We start from the raw sequence: 20605 nt of genomic DNA on the forward strand, positions 1-20605 counted from the left end.
GCTATCAAAAAACACTTTTTCATTCTTGGTGGTAGTGTTTTATAGAAGTAAAGCACTATTTAGGTGTTTGTGGCATCATTCATGGACAAAAAGAAGTGTAAAATTCACTAGAATGCATGAAATAATATCGTTTCACTAAAAGCTTGATTTCTCCGTATTTGAGTCCAAAACAAGCGAAATCGGGTGAAACTAACCATTTTCTATTGTTGATTACTAAAGAACGGAATAAGGTAGAAACAACCTTTTTTTTTCTGATGAAAGATGAAAGTCCAATCTTTCATTTGGTAGTATGTGTGTTTACATAGTCCAAACAGAACATTTTCTGTGGACCTTGAAAGATCAGTCAAAATGCTTAAATCGGCTGGCACTGACAGCATCCCTTTTCTGAAAACGTCTGGCAGTCAAAGAGTTAAACATTAAATTGGGGAGACGATGCAAAAAAACAAGAATTTGAGAAGAGGTCAAATACTGCACTGCAATATTCGAATGAAAAGAATACATCAGATTATTTTTGCCTCTTTACAGGAAACGATATTTCCATTATAATTTTTACACTTAAATTTATATCATGATAGGTACGTTACAGATTTGATTTATACCATGATATGAACTTTAGGCCATAGAGATCAGCCCTAAGTCTCCATTTGAAGCAACTTAGTCTCTGACAAAAATATGAAAAACTATTTACACACAATCTTACATTTATGTACAAGAAACATATAAATTAGTGTAGAAGTTAAAATATTTTTGGTTAAAAAAAAATGCTTTTGTTTTACATACTGCATATGTATGAAAGCAAGCAGTAGTTCTTGCTTTATTGAACCAGTTAAAAAAAAAAATAGCAAAAACTGCCTCTGTCACACAGCTTCTTCAGTGTACTTACATTACATTTGCTCCCAAAAACGTATAAATACATTCTATTTTAAATGTTTTAAGTGTACTAAAGACGTATTCATATGTGTTTTATGCTTTTTTTTTTAATGCTAGAACATTAAAAGAGGCTTTGATGCAGCCTCTAAACTGCAGAGAACGGGTGAAGCTATGGTAGTAATTACAAAAACTGCCAGCAGGTGGCAGCAGAGTATAAGAGATCAACGAGGGCCATATTGCAAACAAGCTCATTTCCCCACAGTTCTAAACAGATTTGTGAATAATGATGAAACTTAGCTATATTCTAATGCTAATTGCTGCAAACTGAAACCGATAGAAATATACTATTTTTTTCCTGATGAAAGAAGAGACTAATCTTACTTTTGGTAGGTGCCATGTTTTTATAGCAATAGAACACAATATTCTGTGGGCCTTGCAAAATCAGTCAAAATCCAGTAAAACCGCCTGGAGCGAAGGAGGTTGCTTCAGTGAAAATGGCTGGGAGTGAATGAGTTAAAGTAATGGCTTTAAATGTTTTGATAGTACAATGCAATTTAATGTAGTATTTGTAAAGGTTAATGTAAATAGTGACTATTGCGCTGAAGCATGGATCTGGGGGGAATAAAAAATCATGATTCGAATTGAAATCGCAATATCTGTCATAAAAATCACAATTCAATCTTTTCCTGAAATTGTTTAGCCAAACTGTCCAATGTCGCTTCTTTCGTGAAAGTGGGTTCCCCAGACGACAGGAAGTATTTTCCCAAAGCAAATATTTTCCCCGAGAGATAACATTAAGGATGTGAGTGCAGTAATCATGCCGAGAAATGAGAGTGTTTGTGCATACCTGAGAGCAGCAGCATGATAAGTGTCCACATAGTCAGAGATGAAGAGCTCTCGACTCCTGACCACTGGGTCTGTGATAACCAGCTCACGTCCGGAGTCTAGAAAATAAATGAACGGAGGATGTTATCTGCTAAGCATGGAGAGGCACACATCTCATGTAAAATCAGCAAAGACGTTCTACAGTAGCGGTATATATCATGACTGAGTCTTAAGAACATTTAAAGAGGTCAATAAATGCCCCATAATTCAATAAAGCCAATAAAATGCATTCCCCTGAGGAGAGGACACCATGTCCAGCCCTCTATACTTAAATGACCCTTGGAGATGGGGCGTGAAGACCCATCAGCGGCGCAGGGAATGAGACGCTACTTTGATGAATGAGCTGAGTTGTTGTGACATGCTGAGACCGCTGTCGCATGACCTTGTGACATTAATCCTAATAATCCAGAGCCACTCCTGCAAGGACGCACTGCGGACGGCCTAGAGCCACACTGACACGTCTACCCTGCGGCGGACAAATCAAAAATATGCTGCGTTTTGTTCTTAAAACGGATAGCATGCCTCTGACCCCGTTTAGTTGTAACTCTGTTTCTTTATGCATTTGACCTCGGGTTCCAGGCTCTGGCACAGCATATATTTAGAGGTGTCTGCATTCTGGGAGGTAAACTGAGAGCAGCTCAGTCATCGGGGCGCCGCTAACAGGATGTGTCAACAGGTGAGTGGCTTGTAAAGAAGGTGTACACATTAGCTCCTTTTTAAAACACTGACTTTAAATAGAAGCACGGAGATGGGCAACGTCTACAAGGAATACAAACTACATTAGAAGGAATGCCTATGAATGAACTATTCAACTTTTTTGTTGTCGTGTTCATGTGAGAAGATAAAATGATCTGTGTTTATGTCACCACCCTTTTGTTGAGGATGTTGAAAATAGGGATTGTGTTTGCTCCTGCTGAAGTCGATCATGAGGAGAGCGACTGGTGCTATTGAGTGTGTGTATGCTCAAGGGCCACATGGCACTGCAGGTTATTAACACTTGACAGCACTGCTGTGTGGCCTGAAGGAGCGTTGCCAGGGGAACAGTGTAGCACACCACTGATTTAGCTCCTCTGCCCGAGACACTAGGCTGTGCTTTCTGTTTGAAATGCAACCCGCAGCTCCTTCCTGTAGCTCCTACACATCCGGAGAACACAGGTGTGTGTGTGTGTGTGTGATTTTTGTTTGAAAGAGGGATTCTTGTGAAACAGTGTGCAGGCCCACCGTTCTCATTGTTGCGATCCTGCACCAGGTGCTGGTAGACAGAGTCGGGCACTTCTGATTGGCGGTAGTACCATTTCACATTCATCAGCAGATGGTCCCGTTTACTCTGCAAAACAGAAGAGAGCATTTTTGTTTGATCAAATCATTGCAAACTATCCCATCTGTCAACACTGATGATTTGCATTGAGTCACACTCACACAGGCTGACGTGGCATGCAGGGGGACTAAAGCTTTAAAAAAGCAAACATAGGAAGGGGGAAATAAGTAAGTGGGGTTCATTTTATCCTCAATGAACCATGTTAGGATTTGTTTGGGCTATTTTGCATCATTTTCCGATTTTATGCCCAACAGAGTGCCATCTACTGGTCTTGTTATAAAGCGCAGTTCAGAAAAGACCTGTAATTCCTTAGCTGACCAGCAGGTGGAGGCACAGAGGTGAGAAGCCAGGCCTTACTCGCATCATAGCCAGTCAGAGGAAAAAAGGGAAGGTGGGGAGAAATTGAGGTGAGGCATGAAAAGGGTGAAATACTGTTTTCATTTCATGTTATTTTTTTCATATTGTGCCTCCACAAAAAGTCAAATGAGCATCACTGTCGTTTGACAGAACATTTCCAGAGACTTCTTGGGCTAAGACACTATCTTGTGCGCATGAACCATCACTTATCAGAACCAGAGGAGAGAAAAAAAGGAAATGAGTGAAATGTACATAGCCTTTCTGTCTCATCCTATCTGTATGGAGGGGAACACGAGGTCAGAGTTAACATATTTTGAGTACATTGTTCAGTTATGTCACTGGGGAGGAGGCTGAGCCGAGCAAATCGCCCTCAAGCCCACCTCTGCTTTTCCCATTCTCCCCCAACTCCCTCCTTTCCCTGCTTAATCGTTCTCATTCCATCCTCCACTCCATTTTCTTCCCCTCAACCTTGAGCACGGTGGAGGAAGTGAGCCTGGACGTGTTAAACAGCAGCTGGTATGCACTCAGTCAGTTGCATTGACTCCTCTGGGTGACTGTCAGTATTCACACATAACCACACACTTGGACTCGACAGAGAGCTACACTAATGGACTGAGACAGAACCTCGGCAGAGTGAGAAGAAATCTGCGCAGTGACGTCATGGCCCTCCGCCCCCGTTAAAGCAGTTTGCTCGCCCGCCCGACCGACCTCCTCAGTGTCTATCGACTTTATAGGCATGATTGCCTTTTGGACGTTAGAACGGGCACAGAAAAACAAGCAGTTATCTAGTGCTTATACATAATTAATACTTAAAGAAGACTGTAAACGCTACCAGTGTGCTGCCTGAGCATTTCATTTTCTGCCTGAAAAAGCAGATGTTATAGCGCCTGTGGATATGCAAACAGAGAGGTGCACATTTTAAAGCACTTTATTTGAAAAGGTGCATTTGCAAAAGGAAGGGTAAAATGTTTCCCGAGCTATGAAGAGTCCAAAATAGTTGCTTTTTGGAAGCTCAAATTGGCGTTAAGCCCTCTCAGGCAAAAGTGGGGGCGAGGTGGAGAGGAAGACAGAGTGCCACATATGGAATGGATGTGCGAGAGACGCATAGCTTTCAATTATGACAATTATTATAAAAAATGTGTGCCGATAAAAACATGGAGAGTAAATTAAAGGGGGAGTTGAGCAGCTAAGAGTCGAGATAAATATATTGTTTGGATTGTCCTGGATCTGATTAAATCCATCATAGAAAATAAACTGCAGTGTTGAAGGAGCTTCCTCGTCGACTGTGTAGCAAATCAAAGCCCCATACAACGGCAGCCATCTTGGTCCGTCCTGCCAGAGGCTAAACATGGCCCTGCTCTCCTCCTCCTGAGCCCTCAACCCTGGGAATGCTGCTCACAAGCTGAGGGGCCAAAAGACAAAGCCACTGTTGAGAGGTAGAAATGAAAAAGGTAAAGAAAGAAGAGTGAAGCAAAGGGTTGGATTAAGGTAAGAATGGGGGCAGGCCTTCTCGTTTGGGCAGACTTATAAATACAAGTGTTCCCCAGCTTTACTGAAAGTCTCAAGGGTACAAGGCTAGCTCTTCATTGAGTGTAGAGATATAAATCTGAGAGTCATGCTTTGGGTTTGAACACAATGGCGCCTCCCCTCCCTTCACTGGGCTCAGTTTGGCCTGTGGCATTCTTGGCCACACTCAGAAAGCCAGGAAAGGAGGGAGGGGACGCAACAGTTACACTAGAAATACTTTGGAAATATCCCTCTAAAACAAATACCAAGTGTATCTTTAGGACTAACGATACAAACAGAGGCTTTCATCTGGCCTGTGAAGTAATTGAAACAAGACGGGCATTATGCGAGTCAGTTAATTCTCCCTCTCGCTGGCTTCAGGCGCCTGGCCCCTTGAATCCATCATGGGTGAGCAGTTCTCTTTGTGTGGCTGCATGTGTGTGCAGTCACCTCTACAGCTGGGGCCCCGGAGCATACACAGCGAAGACGGAGGAAGGAAAATGTGTGTTATTTAAGGGAGTAAATCGTAAGGGGGGGAGGGGGGTTGGGGGGGGGGGGGAGAAGAGCCGCAAATGTGGGATTAATTCCATGTTTCCACTCAGATAGGCTGAAATCAATACAGTGCTTTCCAATGCAAAGCAAGCGGTGAGGCTAATACCCTCCCGTGTAGGTCTTTATCTAACATCTGCTCAAGACAGCCTTAACAATAAAGTTATTGCTGAGCAAGCAAGCTACAACAACTGAGGGAACATTGTGACGACCTGTAACCTGCAAACCTCATGCCCTCCATTCCTGCTCCACACTGTAACACAAGAGCTTTGCTTTTAAACAAAACCAGACCCCCTCTTGCTCCCGCGCGCCAGCCCCCCCGGTGCACCTCATTAACAGGAAACCTCTGTTTATTTTCTCTGCTTTTCAAACACTCTCTTCTTCCTCTGCTAACTCTGTTAGTGACCCACTCGCCCACCCTCCCTCCCGCTGGTGACATCAGCAAGCAGGATCTATGACTTCCTTTAGGAGCTGGCAGCCAGAAGGAAGGAAGGAAAGACAGACCTGCAACGGACAGCAGCCGCTCAGTGTTTGCAAGGAATGTCGAGCAGTTGGGCTCGGCTAGCGGGCTGCTGTGCTAACAGCTTAGTTAGCCAGCACCCCCGGGATGGGGGGGGGGGGGATCAGGGCATAGTCAATCAGTGCCGGTAGCCGTGTGACATTGACAGGCAGAGGATCAAAATGGCACAGAGGACAAGCTTTTGGGGGCGGGTACATGGGGAGAAGTGTTTTACCTCCCCTGCCGCAAGGGGAGAGCGAGCACAACTGAAGAACAAAAGGCTGATTGTGGCATTTGGAGGGAGAGATGAGATCTGGGAGGACTAATCTTCCACTCTAGCATGATAAGATTAGGGAGGGGGAGGCAGGAAGGGCTGGTTGGGAGGATCACACATGCACTTGCAACAACACACAGACAGTATGTAACACAAATATGATGGGAACCCAATGGAAATGATTTCCACTCTTTCTTTTTCATCTTGCTCTCCGATATTTACTTCCTCTTTCTGTGAGGCGGGGATGTGCCAGCACACCAGCAATCTATAAGAGCTTCCATCTGGATGACACGCACTCCCAAAATCTACTTTATTGAGTGTGTGAACATAAACTGGCGAGGTAGACGGGATGTGCTGTGCTCATCCAATCTTCAACATCTCAATGACTGGCAAAGGAGAAGGCGTTAGAAAGAAAAAACAGCTTGCAGCGCGCGCGCACACACACACACACACACACACACACACACACACACACACACACACACACACACACACACACACACACACACACACACACACACACACACACACACACACACACACACACACACACACACACACACACACACACAAATAACAGGCTTTCAGGATAAGCAGCACTTTTCTTCTCCCAGCCCTGCAGTAGACTACGGCAAGCTGAAACTGTGTGTCAGAGGTAAAAGAAAGCACCTCTAAATCAGGCTGTCAGAGGCAGCAGGATTCCATACCACTCTGCACACCCCTACTCCACCCCCCTCACTCTGTATGGGCTTCACAGCGCGCACTCGGCCACTGGGACGAAGGAAGGACAACCGGGCCCTTAAGCATTCTTGTCTTCAGTGCATTTAATAAACACTAAGCAAATGCTGATTACAATGTTTGGGAAGGAGGGCTGCACGTGCACAAAAGTCTGCTTTGCCCGTCTAGCAAAAACGAGCAAATACAGTCGGTGTGTGTGGGAAGGATAGCTGCTGGTGATGAAGATGATGATGAGGAATAGGAGGAGGTTGGGGGCGGGGGGGGGGGGGGGGGGGGGGGGGGGGTTGAGGCAAGTCCCAGCTGTGGTGGCGGTTCTGGCCGAACCTTTGCTCCGAGCATACACGGGGCGCCTCTCCCTCTCCATCCCTTTGGCTTGACCTGTTTGGATATGGAATGGGTGAGCTCTGCTTTGAACACACCGGGCCCATCTGTCAGCGCAGCTCACCATGAGATGAACGCTTCAAAGCGGGCAAATTTGCTCTCCCTTCTGCTGCGTGTGAATGTGTGTGTTTTTGAACACCAGTGACCATGTCAGCCTTAACACTCAAAATGGACTTTCAAGGAAAAGGCAGGTATAAAAATCTGTTTAACTGAAAAACAGAGATGGAGGTGAAAACTGAACGGAAATCTTTTTTTCTTCACAGTATACAAGTATCAATGCTTAAATGCTACGCTGCCTCAAGGCTGTGAGCAGGCAAACAAATGAAATCACTTGCTAATCTGATTCAACACTTAATCCTCCTTCCTGCCAAATGGTACTGCTGAGTTCAGTTTGGTACAATAGGCCGATTTGAATTTGAACTTCAGTAAATGCTGTGGTCTACCGGAGATGACACATCATTAACACACTCTTGCTGGAAGAATATGGACTGTGAAAATAATCTGCGTATTTGACTTAACAATACTATTATGTTTAGCATTTAGCGTTGCTGAATAAGATGTGTGTTAACACTTGACTCCATCTACAAATTATTCCAGGTTTCTAAGAATAGGCACAAAAACAAGAACACAGCGGGGGGAAAGCACTGGTTATGGCAGCAAACGATATTGTACAATATGAAAAGAACAAGCATTATTAAAACAAACCAGCTGAGAGAAGAAACATGTAAACATGCTTTTTCTATTGTCGTAGCTAGCTTTCTTTCTTTCATTTATTTAATAGTTATTTTTTGTCATAACTATTTTTATATATATACAGTTTCTTCTCACATTTCTATTATGTTGGAGGTCCAGCATTTGTGAGAATCCCATCGGTACTAGTTTGGGCCAAAAAGGGGGCCTTTCTAGGCAGTTCCACTCAATTTTTTAAGTGTTTCCAAAAAAAAAAAAGTCCCAGGGGTAAAGACTAAACCCATGGCAGAAATAATAAGAAAACGGATGATGTTGACCATACTACCCTGCCCCCGCTGAGGATAGGGGTGAGAACGGAGCACACTAACCTTGAGTCCAACATAAATATTTGTCTTAGACTCCAACAAAAAACAATGTTATTTGAGGCAAAGGGAGAGAGGATTTAAAAAACAACAACACAATCACTCATAATGATGATTATCTTCAGAAGAGCGAGACAAAAACACAGAGGAGTGATTCAGTCCACACACAAAAAGAACAAGGCTATTGACCAGGATGCAGATCCAAGTGAGACTTCAAACGCGGGCTGTGTGAGGACAGATGAAGGCAGTTAGGGGAGCTCATATCTGCTGTTCAGATCATAATACTGACTTTATTTCTCAAGCCCTGCCGCTCAGCCAGACACAGAGTTACAGCCTGCCAGAAAACATTGTCATTTCTGCCTACAGCCTTTCATTTAGCAGCTTCAAAGCCAACTCGCTTTGATACCTGCCTTTCTGCATATGTGTGTGCGCAGCCTGGGATCTTCAATTAGGACCAGGGACGAGCCTGGTCTCAAGGCAATAACCATGAGTCAGACACAACGCATACAGCAAAGAGAGCAATGCTGACGTTTTAAGAACAGCGTGTTTTTGTTGTGCCAAGTGGCTCAACCCGTTTGGATTGGAAGATCGTTACCCGAAATCCATTGTTTTACTTTCCCCTAATTAGCATAATCGCATAGCCTGGAAAGCTAATGAGACGTCTCACTTGTACTGTACTGTCTGGACAAATGAGTTGGGGGAGGGCACAGCGTCACGTCAGGGGGATATGAATATCAGGCTTTGTGTAGATGTGTGTGGACATAATGGACACTTGCCCGGCTGACTAATCCAAACCTCGGGTGTGTGTGCGTGTGTGTGTTTAGCCTCCTGGGCAGAGCATGGCAGTGAAGGAGTTGTGGGCTGACTGCGTGCAGTAATGGAAGACAGGAAATGAGAAAGCTTGCTGGAGCCTGCGCTAATTGCGATTCAGCGCACGAACGCACATACATGCATGCATGCATGAAACTTTCACACTATAAACACATACTGTGCACCTGTCGCTTGCCGCGTCAACAAAGGTGCAAATTGCATATGAGCTGGAGAATACTAAATATCCTATATTCATTCATTAACAGCCTTTTCAAAGCAGAGTTGCTGAATTTGTCAGCCGTTTCAGAGCATTGTGTTTTAGAAAATTGTGTTCTGCAACAATAGAAGCACTGGACCTCTCGTTTTCTTCTCTAACCAGAAATCTACTTTCTACCTCCTTCCTTTCTTTCGTAATCAGCAGTTGCTTTACCAACACCACCAGTTTTGCTTTGTGAAAAGAATCACATTAAGTAGTACACAAATATTTTTGTTGCACACCTCAAGCTATTAAAAAAACACACACACAAAAACAAGACTCAGAAAGGGCTTTTAACTCATTTCCTCCCAAAAACGTATAATCACATTCTTATTTTAAATGTTTGAAGTGTCCCAAAGACGTATTTATGCGTTTTCATTGACGTTTTTAAACGTTGTTTTTTTTTATGCCAGAGCAGAGCTTTGATGCAGCCTCTCAACTGCGCAAAACGGTTGAAGCAATAGGAGTTAGTACACAAACGGCCAGCAGGTGGCGGCAGAGTAGAAGAGCTCAACCAAGGCCATGTTGAAAACAAGCATATTTACACAGTTCTAAACAAATTTGGGAATAATGATGAAACTTAACTATATTCTAATGTTAATTGCTGCAAAATGGAAACAGACAGAAATATAATTTTTTTTCCTGATGAAAGAAGAGGCTAATCTTACTTTTGGTAGGTTCCATGCTTTTATAGAAACAGAACACAATATTCTATGGGCCTTGCAAAATCAGTCATCCAATCCGGTAAAAGTGAAAGGGATTGCTTCAGTGAAAATGGCTGGGTGGAGTAAATGAGTTAATGGCAACATGCTCATTTATTTACAGATGTACAACAATGAAATGTGCGGTGAGCAGTGCTGACTCATTGCCAGGCTTAAATTGAATGTCAGTGGCTTTTTTTGAATGAACAGAGTCATCATTTCTCAACATAGCGACCTCTTTTTATACTCTTTTTGCGGCACTAAAAAGTTAAATTCCAGTTGACACATCTAAACGTCCATGGCAGTCATTGAATTAATAGGGGTTTTTTTTTTTTAAAGAATGAGGCATTTCTTTAAATGTGCTGAACTCCTGTTTCCATGTTAGCCTTGTATTAGGTAGAATAAAGCTGACCACATTTTTTTTTGTGGATGTAGCTCAAGCTCTCCTCGCTGATGTTCCTCCAAGACCCGATTAATCAACAATCAGTTCCACACAAACGTTAGCCAAATGACCAACTAATCAAGCAATCTATTATGCCCATCCCTCGTGTCGTGGACCTCCTTAAATCTATGTGACTTCTGAAAAGCGGTGAAAGGCTTTTTGTGTGTGCGCACATCAAGCTAATATGAATATTTGTCATTCATCTAATATGCAGCAGCAGTCATTTCCGCATGCATGCTCGGAGACAAACATCCAAAGATTTCTGTGTAGTAGCAAACACGCCCAGGAGAATGCTGGTGACGCATGGCTGGAAGTTGATGAAGTGAGAGGGAAGGTATGCAAAAATAGATCTTCGAGCCGAAACCGGACAGACGGCATTACGCGCGCGGCTTGGAACAGCTCAAGCAGTAGCGATTGTATTGTTTTATCCAGCTTGTGTAGATACCCATCTTGCTGCCTCCCTCCCCATCTGTGAATCTGAAGGTGACCTTGCCTATCAGTCAGTCTCTGGCCATGACACCGGCCCGTATCACTAATACGTCATGTACACTGCCAAGCACTCAGCAGTAGGTGGTCCATCATGCACACTCGCTTTGTACAATATGCAAATTAGTGTATGCAAATGACCAATCTGCACGCAATGATAACATCAGCACAGATGTAAATTTAGTAGATATGTGCGTGCGTGTGTGTGTGTACTCAAAGTTATGTCCCTACAGCTGCGGCGCACGAAATCAAACAGCTACTCAAGGCAAATGAAATACTGTTGAGTAGTGTGAAAACAACACACATGCGCGTACACGCACACGCACGCACAAAGCATTGCGCAGCCTCCTGCTGTGCTGCAACAAGAGATTTATTGTAGACAACCCAGCTGCAATAACAAGGCATGGCCAGTGCTCAAAAGATGTGAAACACATGATTCTCAGTCTAGACTGACAAAAAACAGTTGCCTTATTGTCACGTCATTATGGGCGTGACATTAAAAATACACTATGTGAACAGAACAGTGCTAACATGATCGCATCGATTACAAAAGTCACATGTAAGGAAGAATTATAAATGGGGTTTATTTATCCCTCTTGATATAATAGCAGTGAATTGTGACTTAAAATGGTAGACACTCAAATGAGACAAACGACTAATGAAAAAGAAAATGCACTGTAAAGAACACAGTTAAGTTTAAGATGACTCCAAGTCCCTTTGACTATAAACAAAATTCCACTGAATTAACTAGTAGCATCTTTTTTATTACTATTAAAATACTTGCAAATGGCAATGTATTCTTGCAAGACTTTTCAACAATATGTCTGCTGCCACGTCGTGTACTGCATTGTGCCAAGACAAGATTAATTGCTAATGTGGCATTGTTACATCACAACATCATTTTCAATTTAATCAACCAATAAACTGATATCCATCCCAAAAATGTACCATAGTCATGTATTTGAGTGAATCTCAACTAGTAGCCCAAAAATGGTGTCACAGATATCTAGGTCAAAGAGTACATAGAAATATTCATGTGTATCTAATGTTGTCATTTTCCTTTATTTTGTAAATAAATAAATAAATACATTTTGATTGTAAAATGTTCTCTCCAGTTTTGTAATAATGTGCGCTGAAAATTGCAGTTGGGAAAATTTCAGTCCCAAGGTGAGATCAATTGTTGTATATTATTAACTTGGTTTCATACAGGGCTTAGTGTAAAATAAAAAAGGGGGAGAAGTACTGGAACCCCCCGACATATATACCTTGAGAGAACAATGAATAGCATATTTTTGTCGAAAAACAAGTGACTGCACAACAACAACACTCTCCACTCCAAACCAGACAATACAAGAAGTGTGCGTAAATCAAAAGGCATATTTGGAGCAGCCATACACACAGTGACGATGAGTGCATTTGTTTTGCCGGGTAGGGGAGGTAAAGCATTTTACTGTCAATGGGGGAATTACTCGCCTCAGTTCACTCTGTCAGGGAAAAGAGAGGACGGCTGTTTATCCGCAGTGAGAAGGGGGTAAAAAAGAAAAGAAAAAGGAAAGAAAAGACAAGAGAGGTCAGAGCTGTTGCTGTGATGGTGTTTTCTTTATGTCTGTGTCTTCAACATTGTTAGTGCTGTGTGTTGTTAAGAGGCCAGGTCAGCGTAATTAGCAGTGAAAGCATGCTCAGGGCCAGAAAACAAGAAGAAGAACAAGAGTACCAAACACATTGAGGCAGCTATTACAAGGAAAAAAAAACCCCAAAAACTGGATCACCCCACACAAAAGCCGATGATGTATCCCATGTGCTTTGGAGGGGACTTCCAAACCACCACAAAGGAAACGTCCATTTACAGCAGTGACTTGTTCTCCGTCACATCCTGCCTCCCAGTTTTCAATAGAGACACAGGCCACTATATCACATTGCCAGAATTGCATAGGATCCTGTAAAGCAACCACCAAAAACCAAACGAGCCGGATGAAGGAAGAGCTGCGAGCTATGTCATGTATGTGAACTTAGGTGGCTTTTCCTCTATTTGTGCAGAGGCTCTTCTTGGCTGCTGGCCGATGAGGTGATTTGACGACATTGCATGCTTGTAACAGTCTGCAGACTCCAACAGGGCGGGGCTTCCAACAGCTCTCCGAACAGCGGGTATCATTGCCCTGGCAGCCCATACATTACCACTGTCCATCCCCGCCCCCATGACAGGGCGGGACCAATGGGGAAGCGGCAGCCAAACAAATAAATCCTCAGATCCTCCTGCGGTGTTGGAATGGAGGAGAATGCTGAAAATGCGCCGCTTCAGCTGGTGATTGACACAAAGCCTCTTGTTTACCGGCGCCACGGAGATTAGCATACGTTTACCATATCCTTCCCTGTCCCCCTCTGGTCTCCTCATGCGTACCCCCCATATCCCTGCATGAAGTGGATATTACCCCACCCTGCTGCTATGATATTGATCAGCCTCCTCCCTCGCATTCCCCCCTTCCTCTTTTCTCCTCTCTTCATAACCCACTGCATTGATTCCACCTCTCCCTCCGAGGCTGCCAGCTAGGAGTGATTACACACACGGCTCGCACACACGCACGCCCACACACACACAAACGCTGCTGTCTCAAGCGCGCGCACACACTCACACACCCGGGATAATCTTTGGTGGGTTATGTGGAGCTGTGCTTTACTCTGGAGGCTATGAAGCTAAGTGGCTGTTGCAGCAGCCTGTGAAAACACTGCTTCTTCTCATTCAAGGCAAGCAGTGACTGCAAGCTTAGCATTACTTATTACCATAATAAATATGGCCGTTATAGCCTGTTAGCATAGCACAACGACATGCTGGCATACAGCCATATGTGCTCTTGTGGTTTTTGCGAAGCTGGTGCTAAAGACGGCTGTGGTGGGACTTGACAGGTGGGCTTCAGACACCTTGTGATTCTGTGCAGAGCCACGCCGAGCAGATACACGCTCCTTATATGGGTCTGCAGTGCTGCACTCACCAACCAGCTCAAACCAAGCATCCAGCCCTCTCCAGTCAAAGCGGTTATGTGGAGCAGCAAACGAGTGGATGCCACAGTCATAAAGGCAAAAGATAGACAAAGGGATTTTAACAGCCTGTGTAAACTGGGTACCATTGAGGGAGATTTGACATGCTTCAATGATAATCTGTGCCAGCAGCCTATTGCATCGCTACACGCCAGAAACGGGGGACAAACTAAAGCGGAAAAATCGTCTCCTAGCAGTATGATTTGGCATCCGTTCCACAAGGTGGAACACCATTCTTGCTAAGCACACTTAATTAGTGTTTTAATCACACCCAAAATGTCCCACTATGACATCATCCTTTTTTTTCCTCATGGTATGCTCCATCTCATCTGACATATAGTAAACAAGCTGTTGGATATGCAGCTTTAGCTAAAGAACTTACAATTGCAGTGTGGGCAAGATCATCTCTTTCTTACCTCCCTTTTGCACAGCAAAGAGTGTACAGTAGCATCCCATATATAATATACACCCCCGCCCCCGTTTGGCATTTAGATGGCATTTTAGTGTGGCAGCAAACTGTTTGCACCTAATTATGGCCAGTTGCTGCTGTATCCATCCACAATGTGAGCAGGATTAGGCTATTATTTCCATTCTCCTAAGGATAACACACACCTCTGCCATTAGATTTAATGTTAAGGTGGGCTGGGGGTAAGTGCTCGAGGAAAGGAAGTCCAAGCAAAGCAGGATGAGCGAAGTCGATGTGTGAGCTGAATCGATCAATGTTTTCCTCCTGTACCTTTCGCTGTTCAATTAGCACTTTTACTGCTAGGAATGTAACGTCTTAGTGCAGCTCATAAGCGATTACTTTAATTGTCCTATCCGACAATAAAAACAATCCATCTCTAATTAAGCTGCTGTGCCTGAAATGAGGGGTCTTACAAAAGAAAACAGACGAACAATAGTCATCTATAGCAACTCATTTAAAACATACAACAAACACTTCATTGATCAAGTGAATCCTATTAGAGAAGAAAACACTTCAACACTCAGAAATCTGTCGTCTGCAGGCACAGCTACGTTACATAACAAAAAGGTGAGCTAGACCACATCTATCACTTTGCCTATTCCTTTAAAATCACACGATAAACCAAGTAAGTCAAGTCAATCAGCATTACCTGAAGTAAGAGCTTTTAAACCCTGCATGCTGAGCTACTACCAGTAAATGGTCCACTCCACTCACAATGCCTTGAAGCAAAAGATTCATCACAGAGACCAGACAGCAGAGGAGAGGGATAAAGGGGACGTCAGGGGAAGTCATGTGGAATAAGGTCAAGAATGCCATAAGGTATGGAAAGTGCAAATGATGTGAAAGCGCAAAGCGTTATTCAGCTAACTGCGAGCTCGCAGTCAACTTCAACGATAGCTTTTACAACATGCGCAATCGCAGCTATTCTGGACACTATTAACATGCCCAAATGTGAAGACAGATGTCATTAAATAAAAACGGAAATAATTGACAGCTGTTTGAAAGGGGTACTTAGTGTTGTCATGATAATTTCATCCCCAAGAAATTAACAGGCAAAATGTTACATTTTTACTTCCCTCTGCTCTGCTCTGCACACAAGCGGTAACTGCCTGCTGGAACAAAGACATGCCTGTTCACAAACAACACTGCCAAGCTGTTGAGTACATTTTTATAAAGGAATGAACAAAGACCGAGTGTGGCAGGAACAGAAAAATGAGTGCCGCTACAGAGAGGATGGCAAAGCACGAATCGGCCCTTTGATTCCAGAAAATGTCTCAAAGAGTGTTTAGGCTACTTCATAGGAACAATCAACTGGTACTTGTGTCAAATTCCAAAAGAGATGACAATGTTTAGTCAATGGTGGAAAAGGTGTCTGTACTACGTAGGTACAAATTGGAAGTTTTGGATTGACTGGTTGATGGTGATCTTGAGACACTCCAAACTTTGTTGTAGCTTGTCACTAGGGTGGTACCATCAAATGGGAAGGGAGCCTCTAATACAATACAGAATGATCCAAACTTTCAAGGAAATATCTTAAATGAAAACTTTTAAAATCACTGTAATGCTTGCCAACAATTGACAGATGTCAATTCACCACAACTATTTTTGTTGTTGTCTTTTTAGGGCAATTTTGCTATACATATCCCAAAAAATGAACACACTTGCATCAACAAAGTCAATCGTTTGTGCATTCATTATGACTTTGTCGCTTAAGTTTCTTGTTTTAAAAACTAAACATTTCAATCAATTTCTCTCGGGAGAATTTCAGGCCCAACATAGCAGAAGGGCTTTTGTTTGACTGGAACATTGTTCTACTTCTATATCATTGACAACATTCAACTTTTATAACTCAGGAACATATATTTTTGGCCTTTTTTCCTTCTGAAAACTTAAGAGTTCACTAATGAAGTACATTTGAATAATTTTTTTATTGAGGGAGCCAGAGGGACAGAAACCGACTACCGGTATATGAACACCTATCACAACAAAAAATGAGACTAAAATGCAAATCTATGCACAGAATCACAATGTGCCAATATGGATGTGATACTTTTGATGAACATCATCCACAGGCAGTGAGTGATTGATGGGCAAACAATTTAAACTGAACTTTAAAAAACACTGTCACAAACATAACACCCTGAATTCAGAACATACCATATTTTTGTATCCAAGGAAATACCATTCTATATTTGGTGAATCCCAAAAGAAACGAGTGACAAATAGGAACGTTGCAGTCTTTGAAATGTTGCCAAAGGATATTACTGCATTTTATGGACCCAAAAGCCACATTTGAGTGTCAAGCTTCAGCATTCAGCGCTTGTCCTCTCCTGTTTATTGGTTATTGGGCAGCCGCAGCATATCAATCTTTATGACATATCAGATAAAAACTCTCTTGGCTTTGCAAAGTGTTGATTGAATACGCAGTGTGGGCTGAGCAAGGCATGAAAAAGAGACTTTTAAAGAGATCTCAAACTGACTGGTATTCCTTTCATGATCAAGGCACGATGTGAGTCAGCTGCTTTAGATCAACAAGCATTCAGAGGTGGTGAGGACACAAAATAGCTGCGAGTCAAGCTGCGGCACATGTACGGAATGTCAAGAGCGTGCTATGGGGAGCTGTTGGAGATGGCAGCCGCTGGTGCTTCGGCTGCCGTTTCACGGCGGTGTGAGGCAAGCGGCTTCACAGATACAAACTGTGGACATTCCTCAAACCTCACAGCAATCTCTGAAATTTCCTCTTATCCTGTCTACCCTTCTCTACACCATTTCCGTTCCTCCTTTGCTCTTTCTTCTAGAGTAAATGTGCACCATGTGTTCTTCATTGGGGGTCGAGGAAAAAGTGTGTGTGTTTGGGGGAAGGGTAGGGGGGGGCTGCGTAGAGTGTGTGTGAATACGATACCACAGTAAATCTTTGTTTCCACAGCAATAGCCACCTTCTCTCCTGCTGTATCTCAGTCTTTTTTTTATTGACATGACACACACTGGGCAAGCTGCATATTACCCTGAGTTGAGCTGAGAAGCCACAAAGGAGAAGGAGGAGGAAGAGACGGGTTGAGAATGCAAAGGAGATGAGGAGAGGAATGGAGAAATGCGAAGTGGGTGAAGACAAGGACGTGGTGTAAAATTAGCCAACTGTTTTTAGAGCAGAGGCCAATCCGATTAAAGCTTGACCAATCCACGCAAATGTGTTTAGTGTCTGGTTACTACATGCAGCTCTTGGTGGCCAAACAAGGATAAGAGCTCATTTTAATACTACGATAGAATACAGCCAAAATTAGGAAAACAATTGTGACTGTAAAAAGGATGAAATGAAACAGTAAATTAATTACCACCCATATTAGGAAATTGATCAAGGGCTTACAAACACGTTGGCATGTCTATAAATTAGCCACCCCAGTAGTGGCACGTGCAGAACCTATTTAAAATGGCCGTCATTGTGAGACACTGAAAATATGGCTCCTTTATTTTTTAAGTTGTTTTCTTACATATTCCTGTGTTTTATGTGCATGTACCGGCATTTGTCCCCTCACAAAGAACATCCGCATTGAACGTGTCGCAAAAAAGGAACATTTACGCCTTTGATGTGGCAAGAAGCAGTTCCAAGTGTTCACGCCCCGTAAACATCTTGATATACTGTACATAAAACTTTCGGACTTGAGAAATTAACATTGTAAATGGTGTGGCTGAAGAAAACGACAAGGTGCAAGAGTGAGCACGAACCGTCACAAACGGAATAATTTAGCAGTAGTGGCTATTGAGTGAGCTTTCTAAAAAGTCTTATGAAAATGCCCCCTGGCCTCAAACCACCCAACCCCCAGCGTTCACAAGCAGCACCACCCCGCCCCATTTGGGAAAGGCAATCACCACGCTAATACTCAGGAAATAATACGACTGGGTGGGCAACTTGTTTTCATAGCAGCACTTAACTAACACAAATAGAGGGCAGTAAAGGTAAAAATATATGTATATGATTGAGGGAATATGTAAGAACGGGTTTTGTTATCAAGCCCACAAGGTGAGCTAAAAAGAGCCTTTTCCACCTACTGTGGCTGAGCTGTGCTCTTATCTCCACATTGCCATTTGTACCGCTTTATTTATTCATCATGGTGCTCTTGTGAACAATCAATCGAACTCTTCTCCCCAAAGAGACAGAGCCCTGAAGCTGTCGAAGAGATACAGTATGTGAGGGGCTTCATTGGATCTGGAAAATGCAGCACGCTTGCAAGCTGACACCCGCCTTGTACGTCTAGTAGAATGTGTGTGCTTTGGCACATGCTGCCGAGAAGCATTGCCTCCGCTAAATGACCCGGTGTTATTATAAGAGCTGCATTAATGGCTTCATCTCAATGAAATATCAAGAGGGAAGAAGGCGATGGCGAAAGCATGCACAACCGGTGTGGTGCTTACCGCACCAGAGGGGAAATTCATCATAACTGTCATAATGGAGAAAGTCCCGGATAGCGGAAATAAGTGTTAAACTCCCAAGGTCTAGTCACAGCTAATAATATGGGGAGAATGAACGGGACTATTTGTCAAACAGCTGACTATAAAGGAAAGAAAAATACTGCACGTGTTAACCTGCTGTGGCCTATCAAAGGTAATGACTACAACCATTTTTGTGCAGTTTTCCTTTTGAAGTTAAGTGACAACGAAGGGCTGGAGTGTTCGGTAGCTGTTGCTGTATGCGTCTATTGCTTTAAGGCTGCCGCTGTTGCTCAATGGGGAACATTAAAGGCAGAATGCTTCAATCAAACAGCTTGCAGCAGGCTCAGCTGGCTGGCCATGTCTACACAGGCGAGATGCCCTTGTCAAAGCTGCTTCCTCTCAGAGAGAGCAGCTACAAGCAGGCACTTGAAGACAGCTCCATACACACACACACGCGCGCGCTTGCGCGCGCACACACACACGCACGCACGCAAAATTGAGAAAGGCAGAAGCTGCAAATGTTCTCGCCTGTGAAATCTAGCGGCTCGCTTACAGCAGCTGAGTGGACCAGGGAATTAAAAGAGGAGCTCAGCGGTTCTCTCTCATGCACGCTCACGCATGCACGCACGCACACACAGGAGATTGCACCTAATGACTGCTGCGCCCCTTTCTCAGGAGAAGGCAGCGGGGCTGCTGTTCCACTTGATAAATATTAACAAGAAGTACGACTGATGGCGGTGCTCACTGATCCATAATTGCATTTCAAAATGTTCAGTGAGCGAGGGCGGGGGATAAAAACAGGGATCGCAGCCCTCGGAAGTGACAAGTGATGCCTGTCAAGTGAGTCCCTTACCATCATGTCAACGGAAGAGAGAATTTGATGGAAAAAAAAGCAAAGACGGTAACATTGTAATGCAAACATTTTGCCTTTCGTGGACTTACTGCATCACACATAAAGATAAAACGGATCCATGGAGGTTGAATCAAAAAGATAACACGACTGAGTCTGCATAAAGGCCACAGTATCCAACCTCATTAACTAGAGGACATCATTGCTTAGCTAATTTTCAGCACTTTGAATTCCATTATGGCTGCATGCAAAGTCCTCAAAAAAACTAACAATCCAACATATTTGTGTCTTCATCCAACATAAAGAAGATATAAATGGAAGAAACACCAGTCAACGGTTTTGTGAGATATGCTTCATTTGTGTGTAGAGAAAGTATATATAGCCAGTCCAAACAAACCACAACCAGGTCACAATTGTACTGTGAAACGAGCAAGAATGAGAACGTATGTGATGAAATGTTCTTCTGTTGTCTAATGTGAGGAGTGACACTGCAGTCATAAAAGGGAGCCACTAAAGGGCTGGAATTCCAAGTCTTTGTTTAAAATTGAATGGTAAAATACAAAGCAAGCTCTCTTTTCTGTTTACAAACGATAATATAATACAATTGAGGACAAAATAAAATGACTATATTCATCGTCTTATATTTATTAAAATATCCAATTAAGTATTTTCAATGGTTTAGAGAACATGGTGCTTAACTTTTC

General features: G+C 43.2%; 1 protein-coding gene across 1 annotated transcript in view; it reads right to left on the bottom strand.

Annotated features, from left to right (window-relative positions):
• rerea (arginine-glutamic acid dipeptide (RE) repeats a) overlaps positions 1 to 20605 on the bottom strand; it is a 102851-nt gene that overhangs the window by 43954 nt on the left and 38292 nt on the right. The window contains exons 4-5 of the mRNA XM_086068389.1: positions 2977 to 3082; positions 1718 to 1814 (exon numbers count right to left, since the gene is read on the bottom strand). Coding sequence (XP_085924515.1) covers positions 1718 to 1814; positions 2977 to 3082 — 203 coding nt within the window. The remainder of the gene's footprint in view (positions 1 to 1717; positions 1815 to 2976; positions 3083 to 20605) is intronic.

The sequence above is a fragment of the Leptonotus elevatus genome, chromosome 2 (assembly GCF_054856555.1).
Source record: "Leptonotus elevatus isolate MCC_2025b chromosome 2, RoL_Lele_1.0, whole genome shotgun sequence".
Classification (NCBI taxonomy): Eukaryota; Metazoa; Chordata; class Actinopteri; order Syngnathiformes; family Syngnathidae; genus Leptonotus; species Leptonotus elevatus.